Below are 16,622 nucleotides of genomic sequence, written 5' to 3' on the forward strand. Positions count from 1 at the left end.
GCTTCATGTGAAAAGGAAATCATTTCCGTTTTCTAGGATGTCTGGGAGAAGCAAATGAGAGATTGTTGTAAAATGCATGACTGAGTACCTGCCCAATGAATTACTGTAACTGGAGAGACAGAATGTACTCGCTACCCCTCAAAAAATGAAGCCCTCAGCAATGAAGATAACAAAGATGAAGACCATAAAACAACAATCTCATAATAATTAACGAGAAAAAATACATGAAGATAAAATGGAGGTGGGACAGAATATAGTCTTTCACATAGTAGGCATGTAATGTTTTCATGTCTGTTAAACGGATGAACAGCCAAAAAAAACCAGATGAACTAAGTTGTGCAGTGCTAACTTAGCTACCTCTCAACTGGTTAGTCAGTACTTTTCAGGCAAGTAAAACTATAAGCCAATTGGTGTGCCTTACTAGTAATGACAGAAAGTTTAAAAAATTCTTCCTTTACAGGAATGCCAGTTTGCAGAAGTGTTTGTGTGGTTCCTTCAGGTCGTGAAGAACAGGTTATTCTAGACAATGGATGTTTAAGAGGAAGCAGGAAGCCCCTAGGAAACTCCTTGGGTAGCTGAGAGTGAAGCCAAGGTACAGAGCAACTCCAGTTCTCCAAAAGGAATTAAAGCAACTCACGTTTGCAACTTGCGTTGTCTCTGATTCTACTTCTGCTGCTTACTGTTACCAGGGACTGTGCCATTTTCTGCTCCCTCACAGCTTTGCCACCTGCCTTCTCGCCGTGTCGCTCTCATAACTCTGCTCCATTTTACTCTCAAAGTCTTTCTCTCAGTCTCGCATTCAGACCTTCTGGAGAGTATCCCGTATGGGACAGGGTTCCCCATTAGGCATGTCACAAGACACAGCCCTTCCTCACACTCAGCTGCAGGTGGCTTCCTTTCGCTCAGGTGCTGAGCCCTGATCGGTCACCAGAAGCACAGCGGTCTGTGCACAGGGACCTGCCCGCAGCTGTTTTGCTTGGAAGGCACTCCCAGCCCCTAGGGTCCATGTGGGACCACAGGTCCACTTCGGAACAAAGCAGGTGAAAGCGCATTCACTGTCTGAGTGGCTCGTAACTGCAGTGGCCACAGGCATCTGGGTGCTACATCCTAAGCTCACAAGATGACAGTGAAGGAACTCTGAATGACTGAATTCGTGCCTAACATCTGAACAGAATCTTTTAAGAGTTGCTAGGGACCTAAAAGGCCATCTGGTCCAACTCCATTCCTTGTGCAATGATCCTGGCCCCACAGTCAGCAATGGACATCGAATGAGGGTCCTGGAATACTGACTCCTAGACTCCAAATTTAGCTTCTTTACAGGGCTTTCAGTGATCCACAAATTGGCATGTAATTAAAAAACCGTAGAACTGTTTATCATCCACACATGCTATATGTGACACTCCAATGCCTCCTGAGCAATCTGTAAGCAGGTCAAGAAGCAACAGTTAGAACCAGACATGAAACAATGGACTGGTTCCAAATTGGGAAAGGAGTAAGTCAAGGCTGTGTACTGTCACTCTGCTTATTTAACTTACATGCAGAGTATATCATACGAAATGCCAGGCTGGATGAAGCACAAGCTGGAATCAAGATTGCCAGGGAAAATATCAACAACCTCAGATATGCAGATGATACCACCCTTATGGCAGAAAGCGAAGAGGATCTAAAGTTTCTCTTGATGAAAGTGATAAAGTGAAAGTGATTAAGTCACTCTTGCTGAAGGTGAAAGAGGAGAGTGAAAAAGCTGGCTTAAAACTCATCATTCAGAAAACTAAGATCATGGCATCCGGTCCCATCACCTCATGGCAAATAGATGGGGAAACAGTGGAAACAGTGACAGACTATTTTCTTGGGCTCCAAAATCATTGCAGATGGTGACTGCAGCCATGAAATTAAAAGATGCTTGCTCCTTGGAAGAAAAGTTATGACTAACCTAGACAGCATCTTAAAAAGCAGAGATATTACTCTGCCAGGAAAGGTCCGCAGAGTCAAAGCTATTGTTTTTCCAGTAGTCATGTATGGATGTGAGAGTTAGACCATAAAGAAAGCTGAGTGCTGAAAAATTGATGCTTTTGAAGTGTGGTCTTGAAGGCTCTTGAGATTCCCTTGGACTGCAAGGAGATCCAACCAGTCCATCCTAAAGGAAATCAGTCCTGAATATTCATTGAAGGACTGATGCTGAAGCTCCAATACTTTGGCCACCTGATGAGAAGAACTGACACATTAGAAAAGACCCTGATGCTGGGAAAGATTGAAGGTGGGAGAAGAAGGGGACAACAGAGGATGAGATGGTTGGATGGCATCACCGACTCAATGGACAAGAGTCTGGGCAAGCTCTGGGAGTTGCTGATGGACAGGGAAGCTTGGTGTGCTCCAGTCCATGGGGTGGCAAAGAGTCGGACACGATGGAGTAACTGAACTGAACTAACTGAATGCTAAAAGTATTTTTACATTTTACCATTATTTTTAAAAAGGTGCTAGATATTTGATAAAATGCCCCATGTACTCTTCAGTCAGAGAAACCAAACGCTGGCTCTTCTGTGGCAAGTTGGATGAGTGCTTGTTAAAAGTACGTGTCCCTGTGCTAAGCCGCTTCAGTCATGCCCAACTCTGTGATGCTAAGGACTGTGGCCTGCCAGGCTCCTCCTTCTGTGGGGCTCTCCAGGCAAGAATACTGGAGTGGGTTGCCATGCCCTCCTCCAGGGGCTCTTCCTGACCCAGGGATTGAACCCATGCCTCTTATGTCTCCTGCACTGGCAGGCGGGTTCTTTACCGTTAGCACCACCTGGGAAACCCATACATCCTTCATATATATGCAAACTCAGAGTAGTAGAAAGACAAAAAGAATGCACAAGACTTTCTTGAGGAAAGTAATTTATGAGTTTTGTAAAACCCATAACAGAATTGTGTCAAAAACCAAACGTGCCCCAGAATGTATTGGTAAGTCAGTCCATTAAGATGTGTGATGAGCAACTCAATTTCTGAAAACATTGTGAGACCTTTATTCACAGGAAAGGAAACAGGCTGACTACCATAACCCTGCAAAACTCTACCTTGCAGACAGCACTGGGCTAAGATGCATTCAGATTGCAAGTAAGAAATGAATTGTTTATCCTTTTCTTCTTTTTAGTGATGTGACGGGTTTGTTGTTTTAATTTCATTTTGTTTTTTCTTGAGATATAATTACATACCATAAAATGGACCTTTATAAAGTGAATATATTTAGTAGTTTTTAAAATATTCACAAAGTGTACAGTCACAACCACTATCTAATTACAGAACACTGTCATTACCCAAAAAGAAACTCTATACCCACTGGCAGCCACTCCATCTTTCTCTTAGTCCCTGGCAACCAACAGTCTACTTTGTTTCTATGGACTTACCTGTTCCAGGCAAGTCTCATAAACAGAATCATACTATATGTGACCTTTTGTGTCTGACTTCTTTCACTTGACAGAATGTTTTGAAGATTCATCCATGTTGTAGCATGTATCAGTTCTTCATTCCTATTAATTGCACAATAATATTCCATTGTGTGAACACAGCATTTTACTTATCCATTCATCAGTGGATGGACATTTCTGTTGTTTCTACTTTTTGTCTATTATGATCCTGCTATAAACATTCTTTACAAGTTTCTGTGTGGACATACAGTTTTCATTTCCCTTGGATATATAACTAAGAGTGGAACCACTGGGTCATATGGTAACTCTATATTTAACCTTTTGAGGAACTGCCAGACTATTTTCCACAGTAGCTGCACCATTTTATTAATACATTCCCATCAGCAACGTCTGGGGTTTCTAATTTCTCTACATCCTCACCAAAACTTGCTTATCATCGCCTTTTTGATTGTAGTCATCCTGGTAGGTATGAAATTACACCTCATTGTGGTTTAGATTTGCATTTCCCAAAGACTAACAATGTTGAGCATCTATTCATGTGTTTATCCGTCATTTCTATACCTTCTTTAGAGAAACATTATTCACATCCTTTGTCCACTTTTAATTGGGTTGTCTTTTATTACTGAGTTGTTAAGAGTTCTTTATAATTGCTAAATACAAGTCCTTTATCAGATATAAAATTTGAAAATTTCTTCCATCCTAGGGGCTATCTTTTCACTTTCATGATAATATCCTTTGATGTGCAAGTTTTTCATTTTGATGAGGTTCAATTTACCTTATTTTTCTTTGGTTGCTTATCTTTGTCTGTTCTATTAATATATAGTTGTTTCCCTGGAGAACTAACTAGCCAAATGTTCTCTTCGATTTGATTACATCCCTAATACAATAAACTGCTTATTCAATTAGCACGTCTGGTCTCATCTTTTCCTCTGAGAAGAATAATAAGCGGTTGTGCTCCCCCTGATAGAGAGGAAATGAACAGACTGAGGCTTTGACCACATCATGGCGTGGAATTACCTCCCTCACAGTCACACTGGGATACAGTCCCGAGCGCTGGGCGCTTAACTCCAGCCTCGGCTGCTGAACACTCAGCGCCCCTGTGCTGTCTTCCTGTCTCGCTACCCCGAACTCCAGCCCACCTCCTCTTCTGGCCTCCAAGTGAGGACCCTTCCCGTCCTCACGGCCCTTCCCTGCTTATTCCACATTCTGTGTCCGTGGCTTTCAACCAGGCCCCTAAACCTCCCGCTATGGGTCCAGTCCTCACCTCTCTCCCGTCAATCCTGTAGCTCTCACAGCCTCTGGACCAACTCCACCCAGACACCACACCCACTGAAGCTGGTGTGTCTTCTCTTCCAGCCACTTGCCCCTCTGGACTCTATCTCTGCATGTTATTCTCCCACTCACCTGGCTCCAAACCTCAGGATCTTCTTTGATTCTTCCTTTTCCCTCTCCCCCACATCAAAGCAGCCTATCATATCAGCCTCCAGCCTCTGATATGGCACAGTTGCCTTCAGTTCAGTTCAGTTGCTCAGTTGTGTCCGTCTCTTTGCGATCCCATGGACTACAGCATGCCAGGCTTCCCTGTCCATTATCAACTCCCTCAGCTTGCTCAAACCCAAGTCCATTGAGTCAGTGATGCCATCCAACCATCTCATCCTCTGTCATCCCCCTCTCCTCCTGCCTTCAATCTTTCCCAGCATCAGGGTCTTTTCCAATGAGTCATTTCTTTTCATCAGGGGGCCAAAGTATTGGAGCTACAGTATCAGCATCAGTCTTTCCAATGAATATTCAGGACTGATTTCCTTTAGAACTGACTAGTTTGATCTCCTTGCAGTCCAAGGGACTCTCAAGAGTCTCTACAACATCACACTTCTAAGGCATCAATTCTTTGGCACTCAGCTTTCTTTATGGTCCAACTCTTACGTCCATACATGACTACTGGAAAAACCATAGCTTTGACTAGATGGACCTTTGTTAGCAAAGTAATGTCTCTGCTTTTTAATATGCTGTCTAGGTTGGTTACAGCTTTCCTTCCAAGCAGTAAGCGTCTTTCAATTTCATGGCTGCAGTCACCATCTGCAGTGATTTTGGAACCCCAAAATAAAGTCTTTCACTGTTTCCATTGCTTCCTGATCTATTTGCCATGAAGTGATGGGACCGGATGCCATGATCTTAGTTTTCTGAATGTTGAGTTTTAAGCCACCTTTTTCACTCTCCTCTTTCACTTTCATCAAGAGGCTCTTTAGTTCTTCTTCACCTTCTGCCATAAGGGTGGTGTCATCTGCATATCTGAGGTTATTGATATTTCCCCCTGCAATCTTGATTCCAGCTTGTGCTTCCTCCCACCCAGTTTCTCATGATGTACTCTGCATAAAGTTAAACAAGCACAGTGACAATATACAGCCTGCTTATACTCCTTTCTCGATTTGGAACCAGTCTGTTGTTCCATGTCCAGTTTTAACTGTTGCTTCTTGACCTGCATACAGATTTTTCAGGTGGCAGGTAAGGTGGTCTGGTATTTCATCTCCTTAAGAATTTTCCACAGTTGGCTTGCTTCACCTTAATCGAGCCCCACACCCTGGCACACTCATCTTCCTTAAATGCCCACTTCATTTCTTACTGTTCTGTTCTAATTCCTTTAAATACTGCTGTTCCCTAGAGAAAGCCAAAACCCCCCAATGCTGAAACCCTGCCCCAGTCTGACCCAGCCAAGCTTTCCTACTCACCTCCCTCTACTTCTCTCATCAACCCTCTGTTCCAACCACTTGCTTTCCACTGGTGCTGAAACACCCTATTTTCATTCCACCTCTGTGTGTTTGCACATGCCACCCCTCCTCCTGGGCCAGCCCTTCTTTTCCACCCATACATCACCCTTCCTTCGGATTAATCCCATTTCCTTCACCAACCAGCCCTCGTTCATTCATTCCTGAAGCCCCTGTCTCCAGCATTTCTTTGGCCTTCGTTCACTCATTCATTCAAGTTGGCTTAGATGTAAGATACTTTCCTGCTCTAAATCCCCACCTCCCTCTCCCAGAGCACTGATATACATGGAGCTCCTAGAGAGGGCCAGGCTACTAAGCACTGTAATTACAGTGAGGGTAGAGAGGGGACAAACCTTCGTGCCTCACAGAACTCAAGGGCAGGCCCACGGGGTTGACACAGCTAAAGAATTACAGTCAATAAACATGCCCTCCCAGCTGTGCTACGAAAGAAAAGTAATGAACACTAGGAAAGCAGGCAACAGGGAGAAACCCACCCCATTCGGTTGTTCAGGGCAGGCTCTGTAGAAGGAGGGTTAAGTTCTTCTCTCTCCACACGGCCTGAAATCCTGGAAGCAGGCCATGTCTCATGCCCCTTCTTTGTGGTTTTGGCATTTGGCGCAAAGATGAAGGAGTCCGAGTCCATGAGTGACTGTGGCGGATGATGGGCAGGAGTTCGGGACAAGAAAGCACCTCATCCAGGAACAACTGAGCCAGAGTCAGAGTACATTCAGAGAGACAGGCCTGGGTGCATCGCGAGCCCTGCCATTCATTCAGCTGGAGCACAGTGCTTCTCTGTGCCCCGGGTGTGTCTATCAGCTGGGACTAAACATCTCCCTCAGAGAGTGGCTAGGAGGATTATAAAGTAGTGATAAAGTCTGTAGAAAGCCCCACCCAGGCCTGGTGCAGGACAGCACCTAGCCAGTGTGGCTGTTGTCGTCAGTACCATTAGTTTTATTACCATAAGGGGACTCAGAGGCACGCCATGAACTCAGAAAGTCGTACACCACATCGCCAAAGTCACTACTGAGACCGGCTAAAGGGACTTCTGAGCACCGGACTGTCTATGGTCTAAACAGGACATGCATCCAGCCGAGTTCCCCCAACAGCAGGGAAGGCTCTTGCTGGCCAACGAACTACCCAAAATCCGCCTGCCTGGGGGCTGGCTTCCCGCTCTGACTGATCGCAGGCTTTGAGGCCCCAGGAATCTGAGGCAGAAGGAGAGGCTGCTAAGGTTGAAGGTCGTCATGGCCATGTCCTCATTTGCCTGATATTTATCTCTGAAAGGAAACACAACAGGGAACTTCATCTTTCCCAGTCTGGCCTCCATCCTCTTCCTGCTGCCTCCAGCCATCCTCTTCTGCCTTGGGGTAAGAGGGCCGTGCAGGGCGCAGCAGGCAAAATAATGACCCACCAAAGGTGTCCATGTCCTCAAGCTTGGAACCTATAATTATGTCAAGTTACAGGGCAGAGACGGGATTATAGTTGCTGATTATCTGACCTTAAAATGGGGAAATGGGACTTCCTATTCAGTGGGTAGGAGTCTGCCTGCCACTTCAGGGGATGTGGGTTCAACCCCTGGTCCAGGAAGATCCCACATGCCTGGGGGCAACCGAGCCTGTGCGCCACAACTACTGAAGCCCATGTGCTCTGGGGCCCGCAAGCTGCCAACTACGAAAGCTCATGCACCTAGAGCCTGTGCTCAAAAACAAGAGAAGCCACCGCAAAGAGAAGCTTGTCAGTGCAATAAAGAGTAGCCCCTACTCACCGCAACTAGAGAGTCCACATGCAGCAACGAACACCCAGCACAACCAAAAAATACATAGACAACTAATTAAAAAACAACAGGGAAATGAAATGATTCTGGATTACCTGGATGGGTCCAGTATAATCACAAGGGCTCATTAAGCATGGAAGAGGGAGGCAGAAGTCAGTGTCAGAATGAGGAGATCTGAGAAAGACCTGAAGGTGGAAGAAGGGACATGAGCTGAGGAAGGCAGGCAGCCTTGAGACGCTGGAAAAGGCACTAAAATAGATTCTTCTCTGGAGCCTCCAGAAAGGAATTGAGGCCTGCTGACACCTTAACTTTAGCCCAGGGAGACTCATTTTGGACTTCTGACCTCCAGGACTGTCAGATAATAAATCTGAGCTGTTTTAAGTCACTAAGTTTGTGGTAATTTGTTACAGAAAAGATAGAAACTAATACACAAGGCTTTTAAAACCTTCTCCCTAGGACCTTAGGGCTTCAGAGGCAATGTTCAGAGTCAGAGTGAAGGCAGTCCTGCTCCAACCTTTAGCACATTAGAATTTAATAGAAGGATGTGTAAGTTATTTTTTCAAAACATCACAGGTGCAGTAGAAAGCATCTGGGGTCAGACAGAGCCTGATGCAGTCAGTTTGCAGGCCAGCTTCAAGATTCTCCCACAATGCACTTAACCTCCCTGAGTCGTTTCAAGTGGAATCAAGAGGATGACTGCCTCACAGGGCTATCATGAGAATTAGATGGCCATGGGGATGACAGAGCCTGGCCCGGGGGAAGCAGTCAGTAAATGTTATCTGCCCTTCCTGCCTCTTTCCTTCTACGAAGTCTTCTCTAAGGATTAGACACAACCACAGAATTTCCGATCCCATCCCCACCCCTCCAAATATGGGAATCCAGAGGAGCAGAAGCCCACCTCCCTCAATCCACCCAAGAAGCTGTAGTCAGGCGGGACTCCACTCACTCATTCACTCAGGCATTCATCCGACAAATCCTTATCGCACGGCCAGGGCTGAATGGGGAAGCAAAAAGGACTGGTTTCTACCTTGGCGGGGTTTAGAGTCTAGTAGATTACACAGACATTAATCCAACAGTCAGGCAAACTCTTACACCATCCATCAGCGACAGTTGCAAGCCAGAGATGCAGAGATTACCAGTGACAGTGGACATGATCTAGCCAGGCAGTCAGACAAGGCTTTGCAGGAAAAAAAAAAAAAGTGAGCTGACAGCTGAAAGATGATTATGCGTTAACTAGATGACAGACAGAAGAGAACTCCAGGCAGAGGAATAAAACAACAAAAAAGCCCGGAGTGAGGCCTGAAGTAAAACCCCAGCAGGGTCAAGGGGCAGTGAAAACGGGGAAGCGGGGAAGGAAGGAAAAAAGAATGACTCTCAGGTCCAACTGGGTGGTGCTGGCATTGTCCCTGGAAACAGGAAACACTGGGAGAGGGTCAAGCTGGCAGTGGGGAAACCATAAGGTCAATTTTGGACGTGTGGAGTTCGGGGGAACTTTGGGACATCTAGGCAGAGCCATCACCTGGGAATCAGGGTACACAGCATATGTAAAAAGGTACCTCTGGGCCAGAGATAAAACCACGCAGACACGTGTGAGCAAACAGTGACTGAAGCAGGGGAGGGGGCTTGGGTGAGGATACCCACCAGAGACTGGAAGAAGGGGCGTCTGGTAAATATTTAATGCCCAAGAGCGGGAGGGTGACTGCAAAAGAGGCTGCAAGGAGCGGTCTGAGCAGCGCAGTGTCACATGATGGCAGCTAAGGGAGCAGAGTGTAGGCAGGAGGAACAAGGGGTGGACGCTTCAGACGCTGTCACTGCCAGGCTCTGCAGGATGCCACCTTACTGATGGGACCAGCTAGCTGGGGGGCAACGAAACTGGAGAGGCCTCTTGTCGGAGACGTGAGCCTACCAGATAATCTCCCAGAGGACCCTGGGAAGTGACCCAGGTATCAGAGGCTCAACTGCCAACAGCTTCCCAGGGAAAAAGAAACAGAAAAGCAGAGACCCAAAGTCCCTGCCACTGTATCCAATGACCGGGCCTCAGGATCTAGCTCAAACCAGAGGACAGAAAAGAGCGGATGCCAGCATGACCACATCCTCTGTCCGGAGGCTGGTTAAATATGTATGGCTGCAAAACGAGGGTGATACTGGAGATCCGACACGGGGCAGGGACTGCCCCTCTGACACAGGTGTCCGGCTGGACTGGGGCCTGCAGCGGCAGCTAGGGCTCAGCATGGGGCACGTCCACCCCCAGCACTGAATCCACTTACCTGGTAAGATCCCTGGACCCTGGACTTTGACCGTCTCCTTGTCCCGCTCGTCCGCCTGCTCCGAGTTCTCAACCACCTGATCCAACTCCTCACTCAGCTAAAGGCAGGAACAAAGAGCACAAAGCCGTCAGCTCCATCAGCTTGGCCTTTCTGGACTAAAATAAGAAAGCAGAGGCTGCTTCTCACTTAATTATCACCAAAAAAATAGAAGACCATATGTTGCAGGGCATGTGCATGCGTGCATGTGAAGTCGCTTGAGTCCTATCTGACTCTTTGCAACCCCAAGGACAAGTTCCTCTGTCCATGGGATTTGCCAGGCAAGAATACTGCACTAGGTTGCCAGGCCCTCGTCTAGGGGATCTTCCCGACCCAGGGATCGAACCGTGTCTCTTTACGTCTCCTGAATGGGCAGGTGCCACCAGGGAAGCCCATGATGCAGGGAATGTTATACCACCTCTACAGATGAACACAACGAAGCTCAGGAATTTCAAATAACTTCTTATATGTTAGTCTTCCAGGGCTGCCATAACAAAGCACCGCAAACTAGCTGGCTGAAAACAACAGGAATTTATCCCCTCATAGTTATGGAGGCTAACACGCTGAAGTCAAGGTGATGGCAGGGCTGGTTCCTTCTGAAGGCTGTGACGGAGAACCTCTTCCATGCCTCTCTTCTAGCTCCAGGTAATGCCAGCAATTCCCCTTGCTCCTTGGCTTGTAGATGCATCCACTCTCCACACTGTCTCCATCTTTACATGGAGACAGTGTCTGTGTCTCCACACGGTCATCCTTCTAGTAAGAATACCAAGCATGTTGATTTAGGGCCACTTTCCTCCAGTACAACCTCTTCTTAACTAAGTACATCTGCAATAACCCTCTTTCCAAATAAGGTCACTCTCTGAGGTGCTGGGGGTGAGGACGTCAACGTATCTTTTCAGGGAACACAATTCAACTCACAAGACTTTCCATGGCCACAGAGACAGGAGCCAAATCCAAGTTAGTCTAGTTCCAAAACCCACGCTCTTAATCACTTTCCGGAGGAGGAGGAAATGCAAGCTTAGCGTCTACTGAGACAGAAGATGGAACAGTGAAGTTGGCGTCAGAGCTAAAGTCCACCAACTCAGGCTGCAAATGCAGAACAAAGTGGGGAGGACAGGCCACCCCAGAGACAGGTGCTAACGAGCAGGCTCAGAGCAGGCAACCTCCACCTCACTGCCTCAGTGTTCTCACCTGTCAAATGGGGACAATGATACAGTGATAACCGACAAGGCTCCACAGTATCAAGGAGAAGAGCAAGAAACACCAAGACCAGTGTGTCTCACTCCAGGTAGCAGCCAGCAATCCCCCGGATTGGGAGGGTGGGGGAGGGAATAGATTTCCCCAGTGTTTTCTTAGGTTCACAATGTCAACACTCAAGGTTTCAAGATATTTTCTCTTTTTTAAAAATATTTTTTCTCATTAAAAAAAAATAAATTTACTTATGTATTTATTTCTGGCTATGCTGGGACTTCACTGCTGCTCAGGCTTTTTCTCTAGTTGAAGCAAGTGAGGGCTACTCTCTAGTCGTGGTGCGTGGGCTTCTCATCACAGTGGCTTTTCTTGTTCCAGATCACAGGCTCTAGGCACACGGGCTCAGTAGTTGCAGCGCATGAGCTTAGTTGCTCCGTGGCATGTGGGATCCTCCCGGACCAGGGATCGAACCTGTGTCTCCTGCATTGGCAGGTGGATTCTTAACCTCTGGACCACTAGGGAAGTCCCTCAAGACATTTTCATTAAAAATTCATCTCTATGAGACTTGAGCTAAAATAAAGTTCTCATGTACTTAATACTCTTCTGTCTCCTCCTCCACACCTGTCCTTTTAGAATCAGGGAAAACTTCTAGTTTAAAGCCTTCCAAGCCCAAAAGAAAAGGAAAACCAACACATGAAAGAGGGCTAGGAGCTTAAAGAAGATACCAGGAGACCCAGGCCCCCAGTGGGAACACAGACCAAGAGGACCCCAGGGCTCCCACTGGCCAAAGGGAAAGTCCTGGAAAGGCCCAGAGCTCTAGCATCCAAGCTTCACACAAGTTCAGCCTACAACCCTGCTGCTGCTTCTAAGTCACTTCAGTCATGTCTGACTCTGTATGACCCCGTAGATGGCAGCCCACCATGCTCCCCCGTCCCTGGGATTCTCCAGGCAAGAACACTGGAGTGGGTTGCCATTTCCTTCTCCAATGCATGAAAGTGAACAGTGAAAGTGAAGTTGCTCAGTCTTGTCCGACTCTTTGTGACCCCATGGACTGCAACCTACCAGGCTCCTCCGTCCATGGGATTTTCCAGGTAAGAGTACTGGAGTGGGGTGCCATTGCCTTCTCTGGCCTATAACCCTAACAGGCCCCTAACCCAGGTCCCCTCCTGACTACCTAAAGCCATAACAAACCCACCTCCTCGCCCGACCCTGGCCAAGTTCTCCAGCATGACGCCTGCAAGAAAGAGACAGGAGGCCCCCTTCTTCTGAAGGTGAGACAGGACCCTCAGAATGGGCCACTGAGGAAGGCAAGGGAAGGAATCCTTCCAGTGTCTCCCACCATGGGGCAACAGAAACTGAACCCACCCGTGGCCTTTTCCCTGCAAGCAGGATAACTGTCTCTGTTTTAGCAAACGTGTTAGGAGCCTTGCTTGAGAAGGGGACGGTAGCGTTTACGTGCAGATGATGAGGGACAGGGTCCTGTAAACCAGGACCCCAAAGCTTCCCAGAAGCAGGAGCTGCCCACACCCTGTTAACAAGAACTAACATCCACTGAGGGGCCACTACTGCAGGCACTGAGCTAAGCACCCTACATACCAACTCAGCCAATCCTCACAGCCCATGAGATAAGGACTACCACTACCTTCATTTTACAGAGAAACTGGAGGCTCAGAGAAGTGACTTGACAAAAGTCACACAAATGGCAAGAGGCAAGGCAAGGATAGGAACTCGGGCTTTTTGACTTAAAAGTCCTGGTATTTGGGGGTTCCCTGGTGGCTCGGTGGTGAAGTATATACCTGCCAATGCACAGGTACGCTCCCTGGTTGGAGAAGATTCCACATGCCAAGGAACAACTAAGCCTGTGCACCACGACGACTAGGCCTGTGCTCTAGAGCCCAGGAGCCGCAACTACTGAGCCCACATGGCCTAGAGCCTGTGCTCGGCAACAAGAGAAGCCCCCGAAATGAGAAGCCTGTGCATTGCAACAGACAGTAGCCCCCACTCACCGCAACTAGAGAAAGCACGCACAGCAACAAAGACCCAGCAGAGCCAAAAATTAATAAATCAAAAAAAATTTTAAGTCCTAGTATTTATCCATTATGCTCTATTCCCTATAAACCTGAAAACTTGCAGAGTCAGGAAAAGACACAACTCATTCCCCAGGATTCCCTCACTGCCTCGGGTACAGGATCTAGGGGCCACAAAATCCCTAGCACTGGCTAAAATCCAACAGGCTCCTTTGGGATAAAGGAAATGGTAGGAGAAACACAGAAATTTGTCCCAAAGTCAGATTCTAGCTCAGATCCTGCATTAAAAAATGGTAAACCGCAGGCAAATATATCACCTGTTTTCAACTTGGCTTCCCTTTCTACTATAGGGAGAAGCCATCTGCTTTACAGACTCCACACAGTATCATTTACAAAGGGTGAAATGTACATGAGTATTGATCAGTATTGCTCAAGGCAGCAGCCGGTCCCAAGAGAGGGACTGACAGAAACTTCAGACAAGTCTGGAAAGTCAGACTGCATGGAGCACGTGAGATTTGAGATTCCCTCCTTGTAAAACAAGGTAATCTTAACCAAAGGACTTGAAGAAGCAGTATGAGCACAAGCATAGCAGGAACACATTTTGAAACGGTGTTTCCAGCATGGTCAGAACCTAGGTGGGTGAGGAGATGATGACGGGATACAGCTGCTGGGCTGTCAGAGCTTGCTAAGAAGTCTGGACTGTTCTGAGCAGACTAGTGCCAGCACCAGGTGTATGTATAAAGGGATGTTCTGGAATCAAGGTAGTGAAGTGAAAGTCGCTCAGTCGTGTCCGACTCTTTGCAATCCCATGGACCATACAGTCCACGGAATTCTCCAGGCCAGAATACTGGAGTGGGTAGTCGTTCCCTCCTCCAGGGAATCTTCCCAACCCAGGGATCAAAGCCAGGTCTCCCACATTGCAGGAGGATTCTTTACCAGCCCAGGATCAAGGTAGGACCCTGAACAAATGTGCACAGCATGGAAGACACCAAACAGGGAGCGCTGATCAGGACAGACTCAGGGACACAAACCTGAGGATGGAGGATGTAAGCTGCCTGACTTGCCAAGGGAGGGGGGCACGGTGAGGGGCACGAGAGGGGACAGTACCGGAGAGGACCAGGGTTTGGGACCCTCGAGGAGGAATAGGACAGCTGGAGTCAGAAGGAGAACCTGGTCTGGGGGAAGAGCTGGAACCGCTCGTCGGTAGCTCAGGACAGGCAAAAACAAGAGACAAAGAACTGGAAAGGGAGAGTTACAGTCGTGGGAGGAGGTGAGGCAGGAGAGAGAAACAGAGCGGAACGAGAAGCAGCTCTGTGGGAGAAAGCACATTCTCAAAGCTTGCTGGCCATTCAGACGAGCAGGGATGATCGCTACCGCTAGCAGCTGAGGGGCCACGAGGCCCTGGGCGTGTAGGGGGGCTGCCGTCCAGCGCGCCTCTACTCCGGCCGGGGAGGAAGAAGGGCGCGGGTGCTTCCACTTGTTGCAAAGAACCCCACGGTCCTCGAGGCGACCCGGGGTGCTGCCCGGAGGGCCGCGCTGCCGCCCGGGTCCGGACGAGGCTTTTAATCCTTCACCGGCTGGTTACGGGTCGCGGTTCCGGGGCCCCAACGCTCTATCCTTCGGCCCAGCGACGGCCGCGTCCAGAGGAGGCTCCGCGCCCCGCTTCCTTCCTGCTCCGCCGCAGCTCGGCACGCGGGGGGACCCCTCCCCCGACCGCTCCTCGGCGGCGCGCTCTGCCCGCCCGGATGCCCCCCACCCCAGGGACCCCAGAAAACGCCCGGACCCCCGAGACCCGCTCCGCCTCGCGGCAAACTGTGCTGTCGCGCCCTCCCCGCCACTGCCGTGCGTGTACCTCCTGGTAGGATGTGGAGAGCTCCTGGCGGATCATGGCCGTGACCGGAGCTAAGGCACACCTGAGCGCGCTCTAGTTCGCGAGAGGCAGCTCTCCGAGAACGGCCGCCGCGGCCCCGAGGTTCGCCGACTCTCGGCGGCGACGCGAAACCTGTTCGGAGAGAGGAGCGGCTTCGGGACCAAGGCGGGGCCACACTCGGCCACGCGCCTCGTGCCCCACGGACGCCGGGGCCGCGAAAGGCTTGCTGGGAAATGTAGTTCTAGGCGGAGGGCAGTTCCCTTCAGTCGTGTCCGACTCTTTGCAACCCCATGGACCACAGCACGCCCGTCCTCCCTGTCCATCACCAACTGCCGGAGTTTACCCAAACTCATGTCCATTGAGTCGGTGATGCCATCCAGCCATCTCATCCTCTGTCGTCCCCTTCTCCTCCCGCCTTCAATCCTTCCCAGCATCAGGGTCTTTTCCAATGTGTCAGTTCTTCGCATCAGGTGGCCAAAGTATTGGAGCTTCAGCTTTAGCATCAGTCCTTCCGATGAATATTCAGGACTGATTTCCTTTAGGATGGACTGGTTGGACCTCCTTGCTGTCTAAGGGACTCTCAAGAGTCTTCTCCAACACCACAATTCAAAAGCATCACTTCTTCGGCACTCAGCTTTCTTTATAGTCCAACTTTCACATCCATACATGACTACTGGAAGAACCATAGCTTTGACTAGACGAACCTTTGTTGGCAAAGTAATGTCTCTACTTTTTAATAAAGCAGGTTGGTCATAACTTTTCTTCCAAGGAGCAAGCGTCTTTTAATTTCATGGCTGCAGTCACCATCTGCAGTGATTTTGGAGCCCCCCAAAATAAAGTCTGTCACTGTTTCCATTGATTCCCCATCTATTTGGCATGAAATGATGAAACCAGATGCAGGCGACCGAGGTCCGCTTTCCTGGGACAACAAAGCCTGCGGGTTACCCAGAGCCACTGGTTCACCAGCGCGTTAGACGCACGTGCTTTCCTCATCTCTTACTTCCTCTCTTTATTGGAGGGGGAAGGACGGAGAAGATGAATGGAAAGTGGAACAAGGGGGCCAACTCAGACGGGTAGGAGATCCTAATCTATAACTGCAAGAGGAAGCCTGGCCTGGTGGTTTATTACTGTTGTAAATACCTGCAGAGCAATTTGTTACGGAGCAAGTTCACGGCCATTACGCCTTTTATCCCACGAGGAACCCTGTAAGAAGGGCATTTTTCTTTCTGTTTTACAGATGAGGAAACTGAGGTACCTTGTTTCAGAAAGGATGGGGAGAAGGCCATAAACA

The 16,622-nt window shown here is 48.6% G+C and overlaps 1 protein-coding gene across 5 annotated transcripts in view; it reads right to left on the reverse strand.

Annotated features, from left to right (window-relative positions):
* The window catches only part of PACC1 (proton activated chloride channel 1), a 31,694-nt gene extending 16,188 nt beyond the window's left edge, over positions 1 to 15,506 (reverse strand). The window contains exons 1-4 of one of the 5 annotated variants that reach the window (XM_043486208.1): positions 15,314 to 15,328; positions 10,208 to 10,304; positions 8,036 to 8,125; positions 6,661 to 7,443 (exon numbers count right to left, since the gene is read on the reverse strand). Coding sequence is in view for 2 of the 5 variants with exons in the window: in XM_043486204.1 (XP_043342139.1) it covers positions 10,208 to 10,304; positions 15,314 to 15,349 (133 nt within the window). In the remaining 3 variants the exon portion in view is untranslated. Of the gene's footprint in view, positions 1 to 3,383; positions 5,015 to 6,660; positions 7,444 to 8,035; positions 8,126 to 10,207; positions 10,305 to 15,313 lie in introns of those variants that run through there. The other 4 variants (XM_043486206.1, XM_043486204.1, XM_043486203.1 and 1 more) reach the window with 4 other exon arrangements.
* Positions 15,507 to 16,622: the final 1,116 nt, after the last annotated feature.

The sequence above is a fragment of the Cervus canadensis genome, chromosome 13, assembly GCF_019320065.1.
Source record: "Cervus canadensis isolate Bull #8, Minnesota chromosome 13, ASM1932006v1, whole genome shotgun sequence".
Lineage (NCBI taxonomy): Eukaryota > Metazoa > Chordata > Mammalia > Artiodactyla > Cervidae > Cervus > Cervus canadensis.